The 13,435-nt window shown below is 44.9% G+C and overlaps 1 protein-coding gene across 1 annotated transcript; it reads right to left on the bottom strand.

The window, feature by feature from the left end:
- Nucleotides 1-1,257: 1,257 nt before the first annotated feature.
- Nucleotides 1,258-12,580, bottom strand: CD80 (CD80 molecule). Its single transcript, XM_051639867.1, has 5 exons — nt 12,157-12,580; nt 9,270-9,548; nt 7,078-7,200; nt 4,013-4,136; nt 1,258-2,470 (listed from the first exon to the last, which is right to left on the bottom strand). Exons 1-4 carry the CDS (start codon nt 12,572-12,574, stop codon nt 4,030-4,032), a joined length of 927 nt encoding a protein of 308 aa, XP_051495827.1. The 5' UTR covers nt 12,575-12,580; the 3' UTR covers nt 1,258-2,470; nt 4,013-4,029.
- Between the last annotated feature and the right edge of the window lie 855 nt (nt 12,581-13,435).

Genomic DNA, 13,435 nt, shown 5'->3' with positions numbered 1-13,435 from the left:
TTTAATACAATTAAAGGAGGAACCCTGGGAAAAAATGTTATGTACAAAATACCTGTGATAAACAGAGCAGCTCACCTGGTACGAAGACCCAGATTTTAAGCTGAAAAGGTCTCATGGAAACCATTTGTGTGCAATTCACTGAATACAGCATGAGGCAGCAGAAAACATGATTCATACTATGAGTGCTTAAGGAAAAAATAAACCAAATAACCTCATGAAGAATATAAAAACCCCTGGTGCTAGACCTATTTGTCAGTGGAAGTTTTTGTTTCCTGTAGAAGGAGTTACTCAAAGTGTCGCAGAAATGTGTGGTGATGTAGAAAGGTTTGGCACAGTGCAAAAGACAAACCTTTCTCCAGAAGGCTGTGCAGGAGCAATGTGGGATAGGCAGAGAGAAAACATTGTGCCCGTACAACTGTCAGAGCTGTGTTGTGGTTGGTAAGGCTGAAATGCATCATGGTTATAGGAAGGAAGCAGAATGTTGAAAATGAGCAAAGTAAATATGAAAAGAGGGTGTTCAGCCTACAAGAAGCTAGTAGTTTTTGCTGGAAAGAACAAGCATAGACTGAAAGAAAAGGAAAGCTAAAAAGTGTGGGACATCATTGCCCATACATGAAGTCCTGCAATAAGGTTAGGCTGCCTTTTGGAAACGCTGTTTTCTGTGTCACCTATGTTGTGCTTGCAACCAGAATGCTCAAGTGTAGAGTATTGTTTGCTTCTCATCCACCTTACCTCCTTTCCTCTGACAAAAAACCCTTCATAAGAATGTTCTGAAGTTCCAATTTCACTTCAATGGGAAAGCAGTAAAAAAGCTGATGGGGCAGCATGACTGCAGGGTTAGAAAGGGAGCAGTGTCTTATATTTTACTGGCTACTTGATCCCTTAGCCTCTCATAGCTCAATCCTCTATAAACTGCTTTTAGTCCTCCTGTTTCCTCCAGCAATTTCTCAATATGTACATGCTAGAAAAAAGTGAAATGGATGGAATGTTTCTTTGCCATATCCTAGCAAGATAAAACAGCTCAAGCAACAAAACATCTCACAAAGACCATGGCACAGTGCTTTCAGGCTTTGGTCTGCCCTGCCAGCTACACACATGGGTAGAGCAGTAAGGGAATGGGTACAGCTTGCAGTGGGACAGAGCAAAAGGGAAAAACAAACCTGTCAGACTCAGGGCAGGGTTGAGTTAGGTTAGTAGGCAAAGTTGCTTAAGAAGCTTTATCCTCTTTTCCCCTCAAAATGAGAAACCACTTTTTCCTACACGGTAGGCAAGAATGTCACCCAGATCAGATGAGTCCTATCCAATGTTAGCATCCTGTAGGGAACTTCAAGAGAACGCTGGCAGAAAGCAGCAGTATTCAACACCAAGTAAATCCCTATGCTGCCGGGAGAGACTTCCGAGAATCTGGAGAGCCTACCCTGACAAGCATTCCTAGGCAAATGTACAAACAAAAGCAGACCTATGTTTATGAAACAAGACCCTGAGTTACATTTCATTACAGTAGATACATATGAAATAACCACTGAGTGCTACAGAAATTTAAATGGGGCTTTAGAAGCATGGGTGGGAAGGAATGGATAAAAAAGCTTGTGTGTGTGTATGTGCAAAGGTGTGCCCACACACACGCGGCGGGCTGTGCTGTGTCAGATGTGCTGCTGTATCTCTGAGGAAATTAATGGAGGAGCTGTATCTTGGTGCCTGGGTTGGCAAGGCCATCCTTTCAGGAGAGAAAGGTTATGAGAACTTCTGCCACTGCTGCAGATAAGCAATATGAGTTAGCTGTTAGGTGTGCTGTCAGTATGGATCATTCCCTAAAAAGTCTCATAGCACTGAAAAGAAGCACGAGGCATGTAGTCCCACCTCAAGGTGCTTTTTTCATGAAAAGTGTGTGCATTATTATTGCCTCTTTAGGGGAGAAGGGACGTGTCCGTAACGGTCATGTCAAAATCCAAAGTCCTCCAGCACAAAGAACAGTCCTGGAGGATACCCATGCGAGGCTGAATATGAATGAAGTTTTAGCTGTTCCCAGTCGCAACATGGAGGCACAGCCTGATTTGAGAGTGTGTGTCGGAGTTTGGGGTCTCCCAAAGGCCAGCTCTGTGTTACTAACGGGGTAGGTGGGTGTGGGCTCTGCAGGCTCCCTGATTTTCGTCGAGGCAGAGTCGAAGCCAGAGGATCCCAGACTCTTGAACTGGGCTGTCGAGGCTGATGACACTCTTCTGCCCCACTGCAGGAACAGAGAGGGTCCGCCCATTTGGAATTCCAGCGACCCCGTTGTAACAAGACCACCCCCAAGCTTCCGTGGCTTAGGTGGGCTTTGGTTTTGGTTCACACAAGATTATGTTGTCAGTCTTCTTGAGCTGTTTTCTACTGCTGTCGTCCCCTTTCAGAGAGCCAAAGGGTCAACGCAATAAGCATTGCTGGACAATGACAGTGGGGACTGCAGTGTGGAATACACAGGATAAGAAACCTGAGGGACACGAAGAAAATATTTTACTGATTTTTTCTCTACACCTTCTTAATCTTAAATATAAGCCAGAATGTTGCAGAGCCGAGATAAACGTGGATCACCTGCCATAGCTCTCCACAAGAGGGCTCCTATTACAGTAAAGACAGAGCTGTTCAGAGCTAGGCAGCTCCAGACAGACACGACACTGAGCTACAGGCTGGCTCAACACTTACTGCAAAAACCTCTGGATCATATAGAGGTGTCACCTCTCTGCCAAGTGAGGATGACTAATGAATGTGCTACCCTGTTTAAGCAGCAACAGAACATGGCTCAGCACATCACACAGTTACAAGCTGATAGCCACTAAGGAAGCAATACATTGTCCTGACACAGAGCTTCCATCCTTCTCCACAGACAGCAGCTGCTCCAGGCCCTGGAGCTGGGAAATGCCAACCACTTACAGAAAAAGCCTGGCAAACCTTTCTTTCAAAAGTGGAACATGGCAGACTGGATTTATTCAGTAGGTGAACTCCTGCTACTCTCCCATCACAAAACCCCCCAAAATTCATGCTAACCAGGGCTCTAGTATCTGTTCCAGATAGGGCCTTCCCCAGAGGAAAACATGAGGGGGTGGTCAAGTTTGGAAATGAGTGGCCTGAATGATAGTTTCCCTTCCTTTCCATCTTAAAAATGTTCAGCTTTTAGATGACTGCAACAGAGTGTGACAAATTCATTACTGTCTAGGACTCTACAGCTGTTACTCTGTGGCATTACCCTGGCAGTTCAGCATGCTGTGGTGATAGCAGGAAATGCAGTCACCTGGATAATGATGCGAGGTAAGAACTGTTAGCTCTGTCTCTTGACTTGAAAAATGTCTTTTTGGAGGACACAGCCCTGAACACTACTGAGCTTTCAAATCAAAATGAATGTAATGCTTTGTAGTTATAAAACCTTGGTAAGCCAGACTTTCCCCCAGCACATCCTTCCCAACACCTCGTTATCAAAATAACTCCCTTTAAAGTATGAGTGTTTCCTGGGCAAGTCTGAGAGGGGAAACTTCCTTCCCCTCCAGCTGCTGAAAGGAATGGAGATATCTCAGAAGCAGAGTGGCATTGCTAATGTTGCCGGGAAGGCTGGAGTCATTCTCTTGCCATTCATCTCTCCCTCACCACCATTTGGCCAATCCTTCATTTCTATTATTAGTGATGTTCCCATGTTTATGCATCAGATCAGGCATATGCCACCCATGCAGGGCCCATTCTATGGAGAAAGCAACTTAGCAGCCCAGGAAATTTGATCCTCTAACATTTTTCACTAGATTAATGTATAGACATTTGAAATAACCCAAAGTAATGCCCTACAAAGCAGCATTCCACTAGTTACCTGACTGGGAAACACCGTGTGTCTGAGTTGGCAGCAGGGCCCTACCACTTTTCTTTATCCTGGTGGACAGCACATGCTCATAATAAAGGCCATACATGGTTTTGTGAGCTAACATTGCAGGATAATCTAATAGTATTTAAGAAAGTATTTGGCCAAGAGAATAATGGTGAACAAAACTACCTGCAGATGCAATCCAGTCATACAAAGGATGTCTCAGATGTCACTTGAGAGCTCACAGGCAGCTCTGTACATTCTCTCGTGCCCTCTTCCACCGAGTCCCAAGGCTTAGAACAGCAAGAACAGACTGAAAAAAGAAGATCCCTCATTAGTATTTGGAATTCCAGAAGACATAAAAGTGCTGAATCCAAATGTCTTCTTTAACTGAGAGTGGGAAGAAAGGAGAGAAGAAATGAAAGAAAAATAAATATTTTAGGTCTCGTTACTTTTATTTTTCCTAGGCAGGACTCATCCCTGGATCTGAATATGGCTGGCCCATAGCCATACTCTGATCTGATAGCAAGCTCTGTCATAGATAAATGTTTCCTATATAGTGTTACATGGGTTAAAACTGTTCTCATTAGCACAGGCCTAGGACCTCAGCCTGGCATAAAGACAGATTGCTACATACTAAAATAAAGTCAGAAGGGAAATAATGGAACAAGTTACATGTCACTAAATGCAGTTTACCGAGCGAGTGGAAGAACATTGGTGTTAGAACCAACCAACTCTTTCTGTGCTTTAAAAGGGTTAAGATTAAACAGGTCCCCTTAGTCCTATTACAGCAAATTGTACTTGCACAAGTGTTACAACATGGGACCTAAGCTATTCTTTAAGTGACCTCTAGTCATGGTCTAATCTTGGGCTAATCTTTATCTTAAATGTATTGAACAAAAAAAACAAAAAACCCCAAATAAACAAAACCCAAAACCAAAACAAAGCAAACCTAGAGAGTTTCCATTCTTAAATTATTGCAAAGATAGGCTGTGAGGTCCTCAAAGTAGGTGGTTGTGTATCTCAACAAAGCATCTACATGTTTTGGTCACCACCACAATCACGCATCTGGGAACTCTTACTTCCATTTTGCTCTGTCTTTCTATCATTCCCGCCCACACTTCAGCTCTTTGAAGCATGGCTTTTTGAACTCAGAAACCACTCTTAGCATCAAGGCAGCTCCCCACTCAGCTTTCCATATGCCACAACAACAGAGGTACTCTCAGACATATTTTGAGCTCCCACAGCAGCTCTTGAAAGGTGACCTGTAGCAATACCAGCAGGAAGCACTCCTAAGACAGACATTTCCCATCCCAGACAGGTGGTGATGCACAGCAGCACCAAAATGTGACAACTGTACAAACTGGGAAGTTGAATTGAAGCTCTGACTTCAGTTTCTTACAGTATATGCCTGGTCTGGAAAGTGGTTGTACAAAATAGCACCACCTGACTTGGCAAATCTACTTGTAGTGGGTATTAGGAAAATGGGACTGAAAGGGAAATTTCAGCTGATGCAGCCACATCCCATGCTGTTGCAGGTGATTGCATTCTACTACATCAGGATGCTTTTTACATCTACTTTAGAAGTAATTTGGTTTCTATATAAAAGGCTATCTCACAATGCTCCAGAATCTTACTGATTTAATGGTAAGAAGCCTTTTCATTTTCAGCCTATATTTGGAGCCAAATCTTCAAATTTCAGTTTGTTTTCTACTATAATTGGAAGTTCATTATCCATGCAGCTAGCAGCACAGGCTGTGATCAGCTGTCATTTTCCTGACTCCAACCTGCTTCCTGCTTTCTTCCCATTGACACAGCCCCAGAGAACAGCAGTGGAGAGCCAGCACTGGTGTCGTAGGGGCATATGAGTGGAAAATGAGGAGTGGCACAGGTATAGCCAAGACTCCCTGCCTTCCAGAAACTTCCTTTCTTTGTGATAAAACATCAAAATTAGCCCAGCCTTAGTCAGTGGTCACCTTGGTTTTTGAAGGGATGTGGGATGTGGTTGGTGAGGAGGGGAAAAGAAAAATAGTAATGCTACCTCCACACCTCTGACTTGGGAGTGAACTTTCCTGAAGTTGAAAAAGAGCTAGCAGAAGACAGAAGAATGACAAACTTGCAAGTGTCCCTGACTGAACAGAGTCCCTGATGCCTAGCAAATAACTTCCTTCCAGTGCAGGATACCACTGTAACCATGAGGAGAGAAGACAGACTGATGGCATCTGGTTTAAGTGGGCTGACCATGGAGCTCTCTCAGTGGGAGATTCTTGTCTGCAGACTTGACTTTCTCAGAGACCTGGCAGAACTGGATTGGGTGATATTTATAACATGTTGCAAAGCCTGCTGTCTTTCTCCAGGACTGCTTTTCAAAGCTGCTTAACGGGGTGTGGATGGGACATCTACTGCTGTTGACTTTCAATAGGAGCTGGATGCCTGTATCTAGCTGCATTTATAAATCCCTTAGATGTCTACACATATCTTCAAGGGCTTTCTGGCTAGGTCAGCCTACACATGATTAGGAGCAACAGCTAACAGATGAGAATTTTTTTTGAGCCACAAAGAAAGAATAATCTACTCAGCTGCCAGCTGAGATGCTTGAAGTCCCCTTTGCCATTGAAAAACTGGACCCATGTCTGGAGTTACTTAAGACTTCATAGGGTGGGACGGGGCACCTCACCTGTGTTGTTTGCCACACAGAGAAGACAAATCCATCTCTCCTAAGCTGGGTTCTAAAAGTGGGGCATTGCTATGCTTAAGTTCTTTCTGTAGAAAGGGCTAGCACTGAGGATTTTTTTTAACTTTGGCTCTGTGACTTTTCTGAGGGATTGTCTAAGCAGGGTGTGTACAGAGATCCCATTTTGAAACTGTCAGTGCTCAGCTGTATCTATCACGATCACCAAGATTCTTGGCATCTTCAAGCATCTTAATACATAAAAATGGGCCTTTGTGAATCTCTTCAGTTCTGTATACCCCTGATTTTGTAAATATTCTGATCTGCTGTCAAAACTCCCCCATCACCCCTTCACTTGCAAGCCTGAATTCTAGTGCTGCCTGCACACAACAGTCCTGAACTGGACTTAGATTTCGTGATAGTAGATGTTACATGGAAAAAAAAAAAAAAAAAGAAAAAGAAGGAAATGAGAAGAAGGTACAAAAACACCTAGTGTGTCAGTATAGTTTCTATAAACGTGTATTTTACACAGAAATTCCATAAGCAGTAAGAGACTGTTTCTTGAAAAAGGGGCTGCACTTACCATGCCTTAGGAGGTATCTTGCTGCTAGGATGACAGCCAAAAGGAAGATGACAATGATGATACTTGAAGCAGTAATGACATTATACGATGGAGGTACAGTAGGGACAACGCAGAAATTTGTGGCTGCTGAGACAGAAGAAATAAAACATAAAGGGCCCAGCAACGTAGTAAGGCAATGTAAAGAGCAAGTACATGAATTTTGGTGGTTCTGGTCAAATACTAATGCAGATATTCAGCCTGAAAATGTACCTATTTGATAAACAGACAAAGCTGGCACCTAAACTTCTACCACTCCCCCACATTTGCTATGTGCCAAAAATGTTAACAGATCCACTGAATCTGAAATGCTGGGTCTTTGTCCAGAACAGGACTGGGACAGATAATATTTTAAAACCACATAAGCTGTTCTTAAAGAAACTGGTTAGGCTTAGTGGAAAAGTCTGAGTCCCTATCTAGAAAACTTCCATTCTCAAAAGTACTCTGCAGTTTTTCTTATTGTTTTCACCAGATTTATGCCTAATTTTTTTTTCCTTCTGAATTCAGAGCTGATGATGTATTAAACAGATTAGAAAAGACTTCTTTCTATGTGGCAGGAAAAGAGTATTGTGGCAGCCTTCAGTTTCAGTGGATCTGGAGCCTTTGGCTTTTCACCACTGGAGATGACTATTCTGCCACTTGGACATAGGACTAGGTAAGGGGCCATTCTTGTACAGTGCAGGACAACCCTAACTCAGTAGGAGGGACAAGCTTGGGTGCATATTCATAGCCCTTCAGATTTTAATCATTCAAGGCTTGTTTGGAGCACCATTTTCCATCATGCCAAAATGGGAGTTGTTCCACATCCTAAAAATCAGAAGTGAAGGCTTTGTGACTGCTGTTGTCACTGTTGATTGCACCCTCCTCTGAGAATCTGTGTGACAACAGCTCGTTACTACTATTCCGTTTTTTGTTGCTCTCCTTTTCTACATAGTATGATATTCATAACCTTCTTTCATTACCATCTCCAGGGATATTATGCTCTACATCCAGGAATAACCAATATTCATAAAGCACTAGTTTCTGGCATTCATCCTGGTGCTGAATAGCACCTCTCCTCACAAGCCCCTTTGATTTTAGTAAGACTGATGAATAAAATACCTTGATGAATAAGGTACAATTCCCTGGAAAAAATAGCTCTTCTCTAGTTTCCCTTGAAGGTGCCCATATCTCTACAGTGAAAACATCAGACCCAGAGACATTTCAGAATTCTTTTTGGTAACAACATTTTTTTAAAAAGCCCTTTTGGCTTTAAGAATTTTCTTGCAAATTCCTTGCTACTGCAAAAACATCTGGACTGTTCCGTGCTGCCTTCCCTCATGGTGTTTCCCCTTGTGCCTCAAGCTTTTCAATGCAGAGACTTCTGTGTTATTTTATCATTTTTAACCCATGTGTAGTGATTTTTTTCCGTATAAGTTAACCTTATATTAAATATGTGTATGAAAGCAGAATTTTGCCTAGACCCCAGCTGACAATTTCTATCACTGAATCATAGAATCATAGAATGGTTTGGGTTGGAAGGCACCTTAAAGATCATCTAGTCCCAACCCCCTGCATGGGCAGGGACACCTTCCATTAGACCAGGTTGCTCAAAGCCCCATCCAGCCTGGCCTTGAACACTTCCCTGGACAACCTGTTCCAGTATCTCACCACCCTCACACTAAAGAATTTAGTTAGGAGGAACAAACATGCTTGTTAAATGATGAAATTCTTTTTAAGGGCAACCTATGGCTTTTAAGGCACACACATTTCTCAAGTCCTTCCATTTGAATACCATTTGAAGTATGTTTTATGCAACTGGCAGCAAGACTATGCTGGTACAGAGGGACACTGAATGGTGGCAACCCCAACCTGTGGGGGCCACTGAGGCTGAGAGTACCAGATCACAATGGGATCCAGCTGCCCTGTCAGCCCAGCTGTGACTCATGGTAGAGCAGCAGGAAACCAGAGCAGTCTCTGCTTGACAGTCACTGTCAAAATTCTTCTCTCCCATTGCTGCTGTCTAACAGCCTTTGAAAACTTTTGGTGTGCAGCTCACAAGGCAGCATCATTGGGTCATCCCTGCATGAGCAGATACACAAAATCTACTGCTTTGTCAGGCCACTCAGCAGGTTTAACAAAATGGTTTTGTAACACAAGCTACTAATAAAACCTACTCAGAAGCAAAGTGGTGGACTTGGCAAAGCCATCATATTCAATGGAGCAGGTGAATTCGACGTCTTTGGTCACGTTGAGCCGCACTTCAGCGGTGACGTTGTAGAGGCTGAGGGACTCAGACACCCAGCTGACATTCCACACCACGGACACGTTGTTGAGGGCTCCAGAGATTTTGGGCTTGGGGAAACCTCCGTGAGAAGAACATCTTACCACCATCTCAGTTGATTCACAAGTATTAGCGGATACTTCTGCTGTTATGTTCGGCTCACTGAAGTCAGCTGAAGCAAGAAAGATTTCATTACCATTCTGTCAGATTAGAAGTGAGGCCTGAAGTCCTGATCACCCGTGGCCAAAGCAAGCCTGCCCCATGGGGCATTCTTCCTCTATTATAATCTGTTTGGCCTTTTTCATGCCTTAGTTGTCTCCCCACAGCCTTGACTGGATGTGGCCTTGGCCTTTGCTTCTCCTCCCTGGACAGCACACATGACCCTACCTCTCCAATGCCTCCTTTTCTCTCTACAAACAGCAGTTTGTGGAACAAAGGAAGGAATCACAAAACAGGCAGGAAAAATATGGAGCTGAATAAAACTCCGTTTTACAAGCAATGGTAAACCATTTCCTTTTCCCTCCCTCATTAGTCCCTTCCCAGCCAGAAGCTCACAGAAGGTCCATCTTGGCTGGGAAAGGAGGTGAGTCACATATTGGTGTCTTAGCTGGGATGGCCAGCAAGACTGAATTATATTTTCAACATGAGAGCCTGTCCAGAAGGCCCATCTGAGAGCACGACCAAGCCATATTAGCCATCTCAAATATGCGTAGCAATACACAGGTCCTGTCAGATCATATCCTCACTGGACTTTTTTCTCACTGCCAAAGATAGTTTTCAGAGGTTTCCCACCCACACAGCTTGTTGGCTGCACAGTGCAATGGATGAGAGGGCTTATATGAATGAAGTAGGAGAAAGGTGGTGTCATTTTTAAACTGCTTCCCTTTGTCAATCTGGTTCACTGTGTAAACAGTTGCACTGACACAGCTAAGGATGCCCACGGGCTACAATAAACAGCCCAGGGTGAGGAGGAGGCAGCAAGGGGTGGCAAAGGAACTGTTTAAGGCAACTCTCCCATTGCAAAAAAATCTCCATGGAACTACATCTTTAGCAAGAGAGGTACCAGTGAGAAAAAGAAACTCAATGTGTGGCTTCCTGGTGGGCCTAAGTCACACAGATGTTGACCAAAGGGACCAAATTCTCCGTCCCACCCCTGCTAGCTGCAGGTCCATAGCCTACGCAGCCCCTCTGGCACTAGCCCCAGCCATGGCAAGACCAGACAGAGAGCTGCAGCAGTTGCTCAACTCACTGCCAAATGACCCTTTCTGGAGCAGCTGAAGTTCTGTCTGTGATCGCTCTCTGCCTGACTCACCGTTTCCCGCATGACCGCGGGGACAAGGCAGACAGCCTTGCGGTCCTAACGTGTCTCCCACAGCTTCTGCTGACTGTGAAACCATGGTCTAGGCTACTGAGTAACCAGTGAGAGAAACTTGCTCAACATTGCACTGCTGACCACTGGCAGACAAGGAGAGATGCGGATTTCCTTCCAGGCCCACTATCTGTTGAGCAATATGGCACAGACATCCAGTCTGGAAAGTCACTTCAGGCCTCCCAAACAGCTTCACTAAGGCTCCCTCCCTCATCAGCCACCAGAGAGTAACACCTTTCTGCCTCTCTCAGGGTAGCTGGGTTCCAGCAGGAGGGAGGGGAGCTTCCGCTTTGCTGATCCCCACAATAACCGATCCCACTTTTCCAAAGGGAGCAGAAACCTACCACACTTACTCAACTGGCCTGCTGAGACAGCAAGGGGATTTATGGAAGGAAAGAGATTGGAGTATTTGCCAGGAGGAAAAGAGATCCATTGTTTCACATTATCCATGCAGTTAACTCCTCAGCCCTCACAGCTAGATACGGTGCTGGCAGTGCACTTCCCTTTTTTTTTTAGATAGTTCCCATAAAGATCACTAAATTTGTCTCCTTGCACAGATGTCCACCATGGCCTAAGATAGGCAGGCAATGGCCAGACCTCAGGAATTTGGTTTGGTTTGCTGATGAATCTCATTCCAGATGGGGAATGCTCATACACTGGCTTATCTGGAAGATTCCTGAAACTCTCTGCTGCTAGAGGTATTCAAATGTCTGTATATATTTATACATGTTACCAGTATCTCTGCCTTTGGTTGAAACCAACCACCACAAAAAGAGTGATGGAAATGGAAAATAATGTCAACGGAACATTTTTGTAGCCTCCAATTAAAAGATTCAGATTCGTTTTGAGCAAAGGAACTCAAGTTGTTTTTTTAAGGTAAAAAAGTCTCAGATCTCCAGCTGACTTCAGCCTTAAGCTGGGGAGCTGCAGTGCAGCCGGCAAGCTGGCCAGCCCCCAACCCGAGGAGCTGGACGCAGGCCTGAGATGCTGCTGTGCTCACTGAGAAGCAATGCCACCTCCTTCCTCTTACGGCTCGGATCATGCCGGTGCACCAAGGACTTGGTCGCTGTTTTGCCCAAAAGTCAGCAGGGGGCAGAGGCGGCCTAGGGCACCCACAGGCAGTAGGACCTGGGATGGGTCCTTGCCCAAGTGAGCGGCATCAAAGGGAGGATGGTGGGAAAGGCTGCTGGTGGGAAAGGCAAATTTTCTGTATCTTTGGAAATACCAAGAGGGGAGTGTCCTCAAACCAGGACAGGGAGGCTACTAGAATGGAAATGCAGGGGCCTTAACACACCTTTCAGCATTCTCTTATGCTTCCTGATGACAGTCAGGTTATCTATCTGCTACACTATGATGAAAGCTTGGAGGAGGTTGGCAGCTGAAAGCCGCAGGTGTCAGGCAATCCACCTACCTGTAACAAAGAGGGTGACACGCTCATCACACAAAACAAATGAGTTCTGCAAATATTTGAGGTGCTGAACTACACACTGGTAGGAGCCATTGTCCAGGATTTCCACAGGGGAGATCCACAGGGTGAGGTTCCTGGGGTCCATCTCTGTCCGGTTCTTGTACCGCGGGAGAAACTGTACGTGGTCAGAGAGGATCTTCCCCTCTGCGTAGGCGAGCACTACGTCTGTGATGTTCTTCTGCCAGTAGACCCGGTAATTGTGTAGGCTTTCTGAGCTGGGAATCTCATGACAACAAGGGAGGCCGACTTTTTGCCCCACTTTGCTTTTGATGATTTTCTTCTCTAGTGCATAGCCTGTAGGTGGGGAGCAAGCAAATGTCAGTGAGACAGTGGTATAGCACTGTTCCAGAACCTTCTGCATAGAGTTCACTTCGCCCCGTCTGCACCCACTAGAGTACCTCGTCACCCACCAAGCTGCTCAAAACTTCAGCTGTGCACGGCCTACCTTGGCATTGCCCTTTACATGATGCTCCAGTCCTACTTGGGATTCTGATCTAGCGGGCACACAACGATTTCTGCATGGATTACTGAAAGCAAATGCAAGAGACTTACCTGCCTGTATGGAAATCTTGCTGGCCCCTTAAAAATCCCACACCTCAGAGTAAAGGATTGGCATTATTAATGTAAAGGGATAAAACTGTTATGCCCAAACTGCTATCTCCTCTGCTTTCCCTTTCAGGTCTCAGTGTTCAGAAAACCTGTGTCGCCCTCCAGTGAGTTCCCTGCATGCCAAACAGGGCCACAGTGGGTGATTAGCTTGGAGGTTTTTTTGTAGAAGAAAAAAACCCAAACCTTTCAAGATTCCAGAAGCTAGAAGCAACCCTACAATGGCAAAGGTTACAGCCACAATCTTATCAGCCTCCATGTATTAGCAAGTGAACAATTTGTCCTAAACTAGTTAAGACAAATTTATATTTGCGAAGGCCCATGGGCCTCCCTTAGGATTACTTGCAAACCAGCACAGGCATTCCCAAATTCCTGCCCAGTGACCGAGTTGGTGCCATACCTGGCATACAGGCATGGACCTACAATAACAAGTTGAGGCCCTTGCAAGGGAGAAATTAAGTACAACTTTGACTAGGTTAGCAGTAATCCCCCTGTTTCACACAACTTCTAAGCATGTTGCTGCTGTGATCAGCCCTGCTTTCCCATTCTCCTTCCTCTTTCCAGTGGGAAGGTGCTCGCAGGGGCCAGGACTGACAAGTGAGGGAGGAGTCTAGCA

The sequence above is a fragment of the Apus apus genome, chromosome 1 (assembly GCF_020740795.1).
Source record: "Apus apus isolate bApuApu2 chromosome 1, bApuApu2.pri.cur, whole genome shotgun sequence".
Classification (NCBI taxonomy): domain Eukaryota; kingdom Metazoa; phylum Chordata; class Aves; order Apodiformes; family Apodidae; genus Apus; species Apus apus.
This window is presented reverse-complemented; position numbering and strand designations above follow the sequence as displayed.

Excerpts from the sequence above, each read along its gene's own strand:
- CD80 (XM_051639867.1), bottom strand. The coding sequence starts at position 12,574 with ATGCAGAAGGTTCTGGAACAGTGCTATACCACTGTCTCACTGACATTT. Across the intron at positions 9,549-12,156 it reads TGTCACCCTCTTTGTTACAG|CTGACTTCAGTGAGCCGAAC; the intron begins GTAGGTGGATTG and ends TTCTTGCTTCAG. Across the intron at positions 4,137-7,077 it reads AAGATACCTCCTAAGGCATG|TCTGTTCTTGCTGTTCTAAG; the intron begins GTAAGTGCAGCC and ends TTCTTTTTTCAG.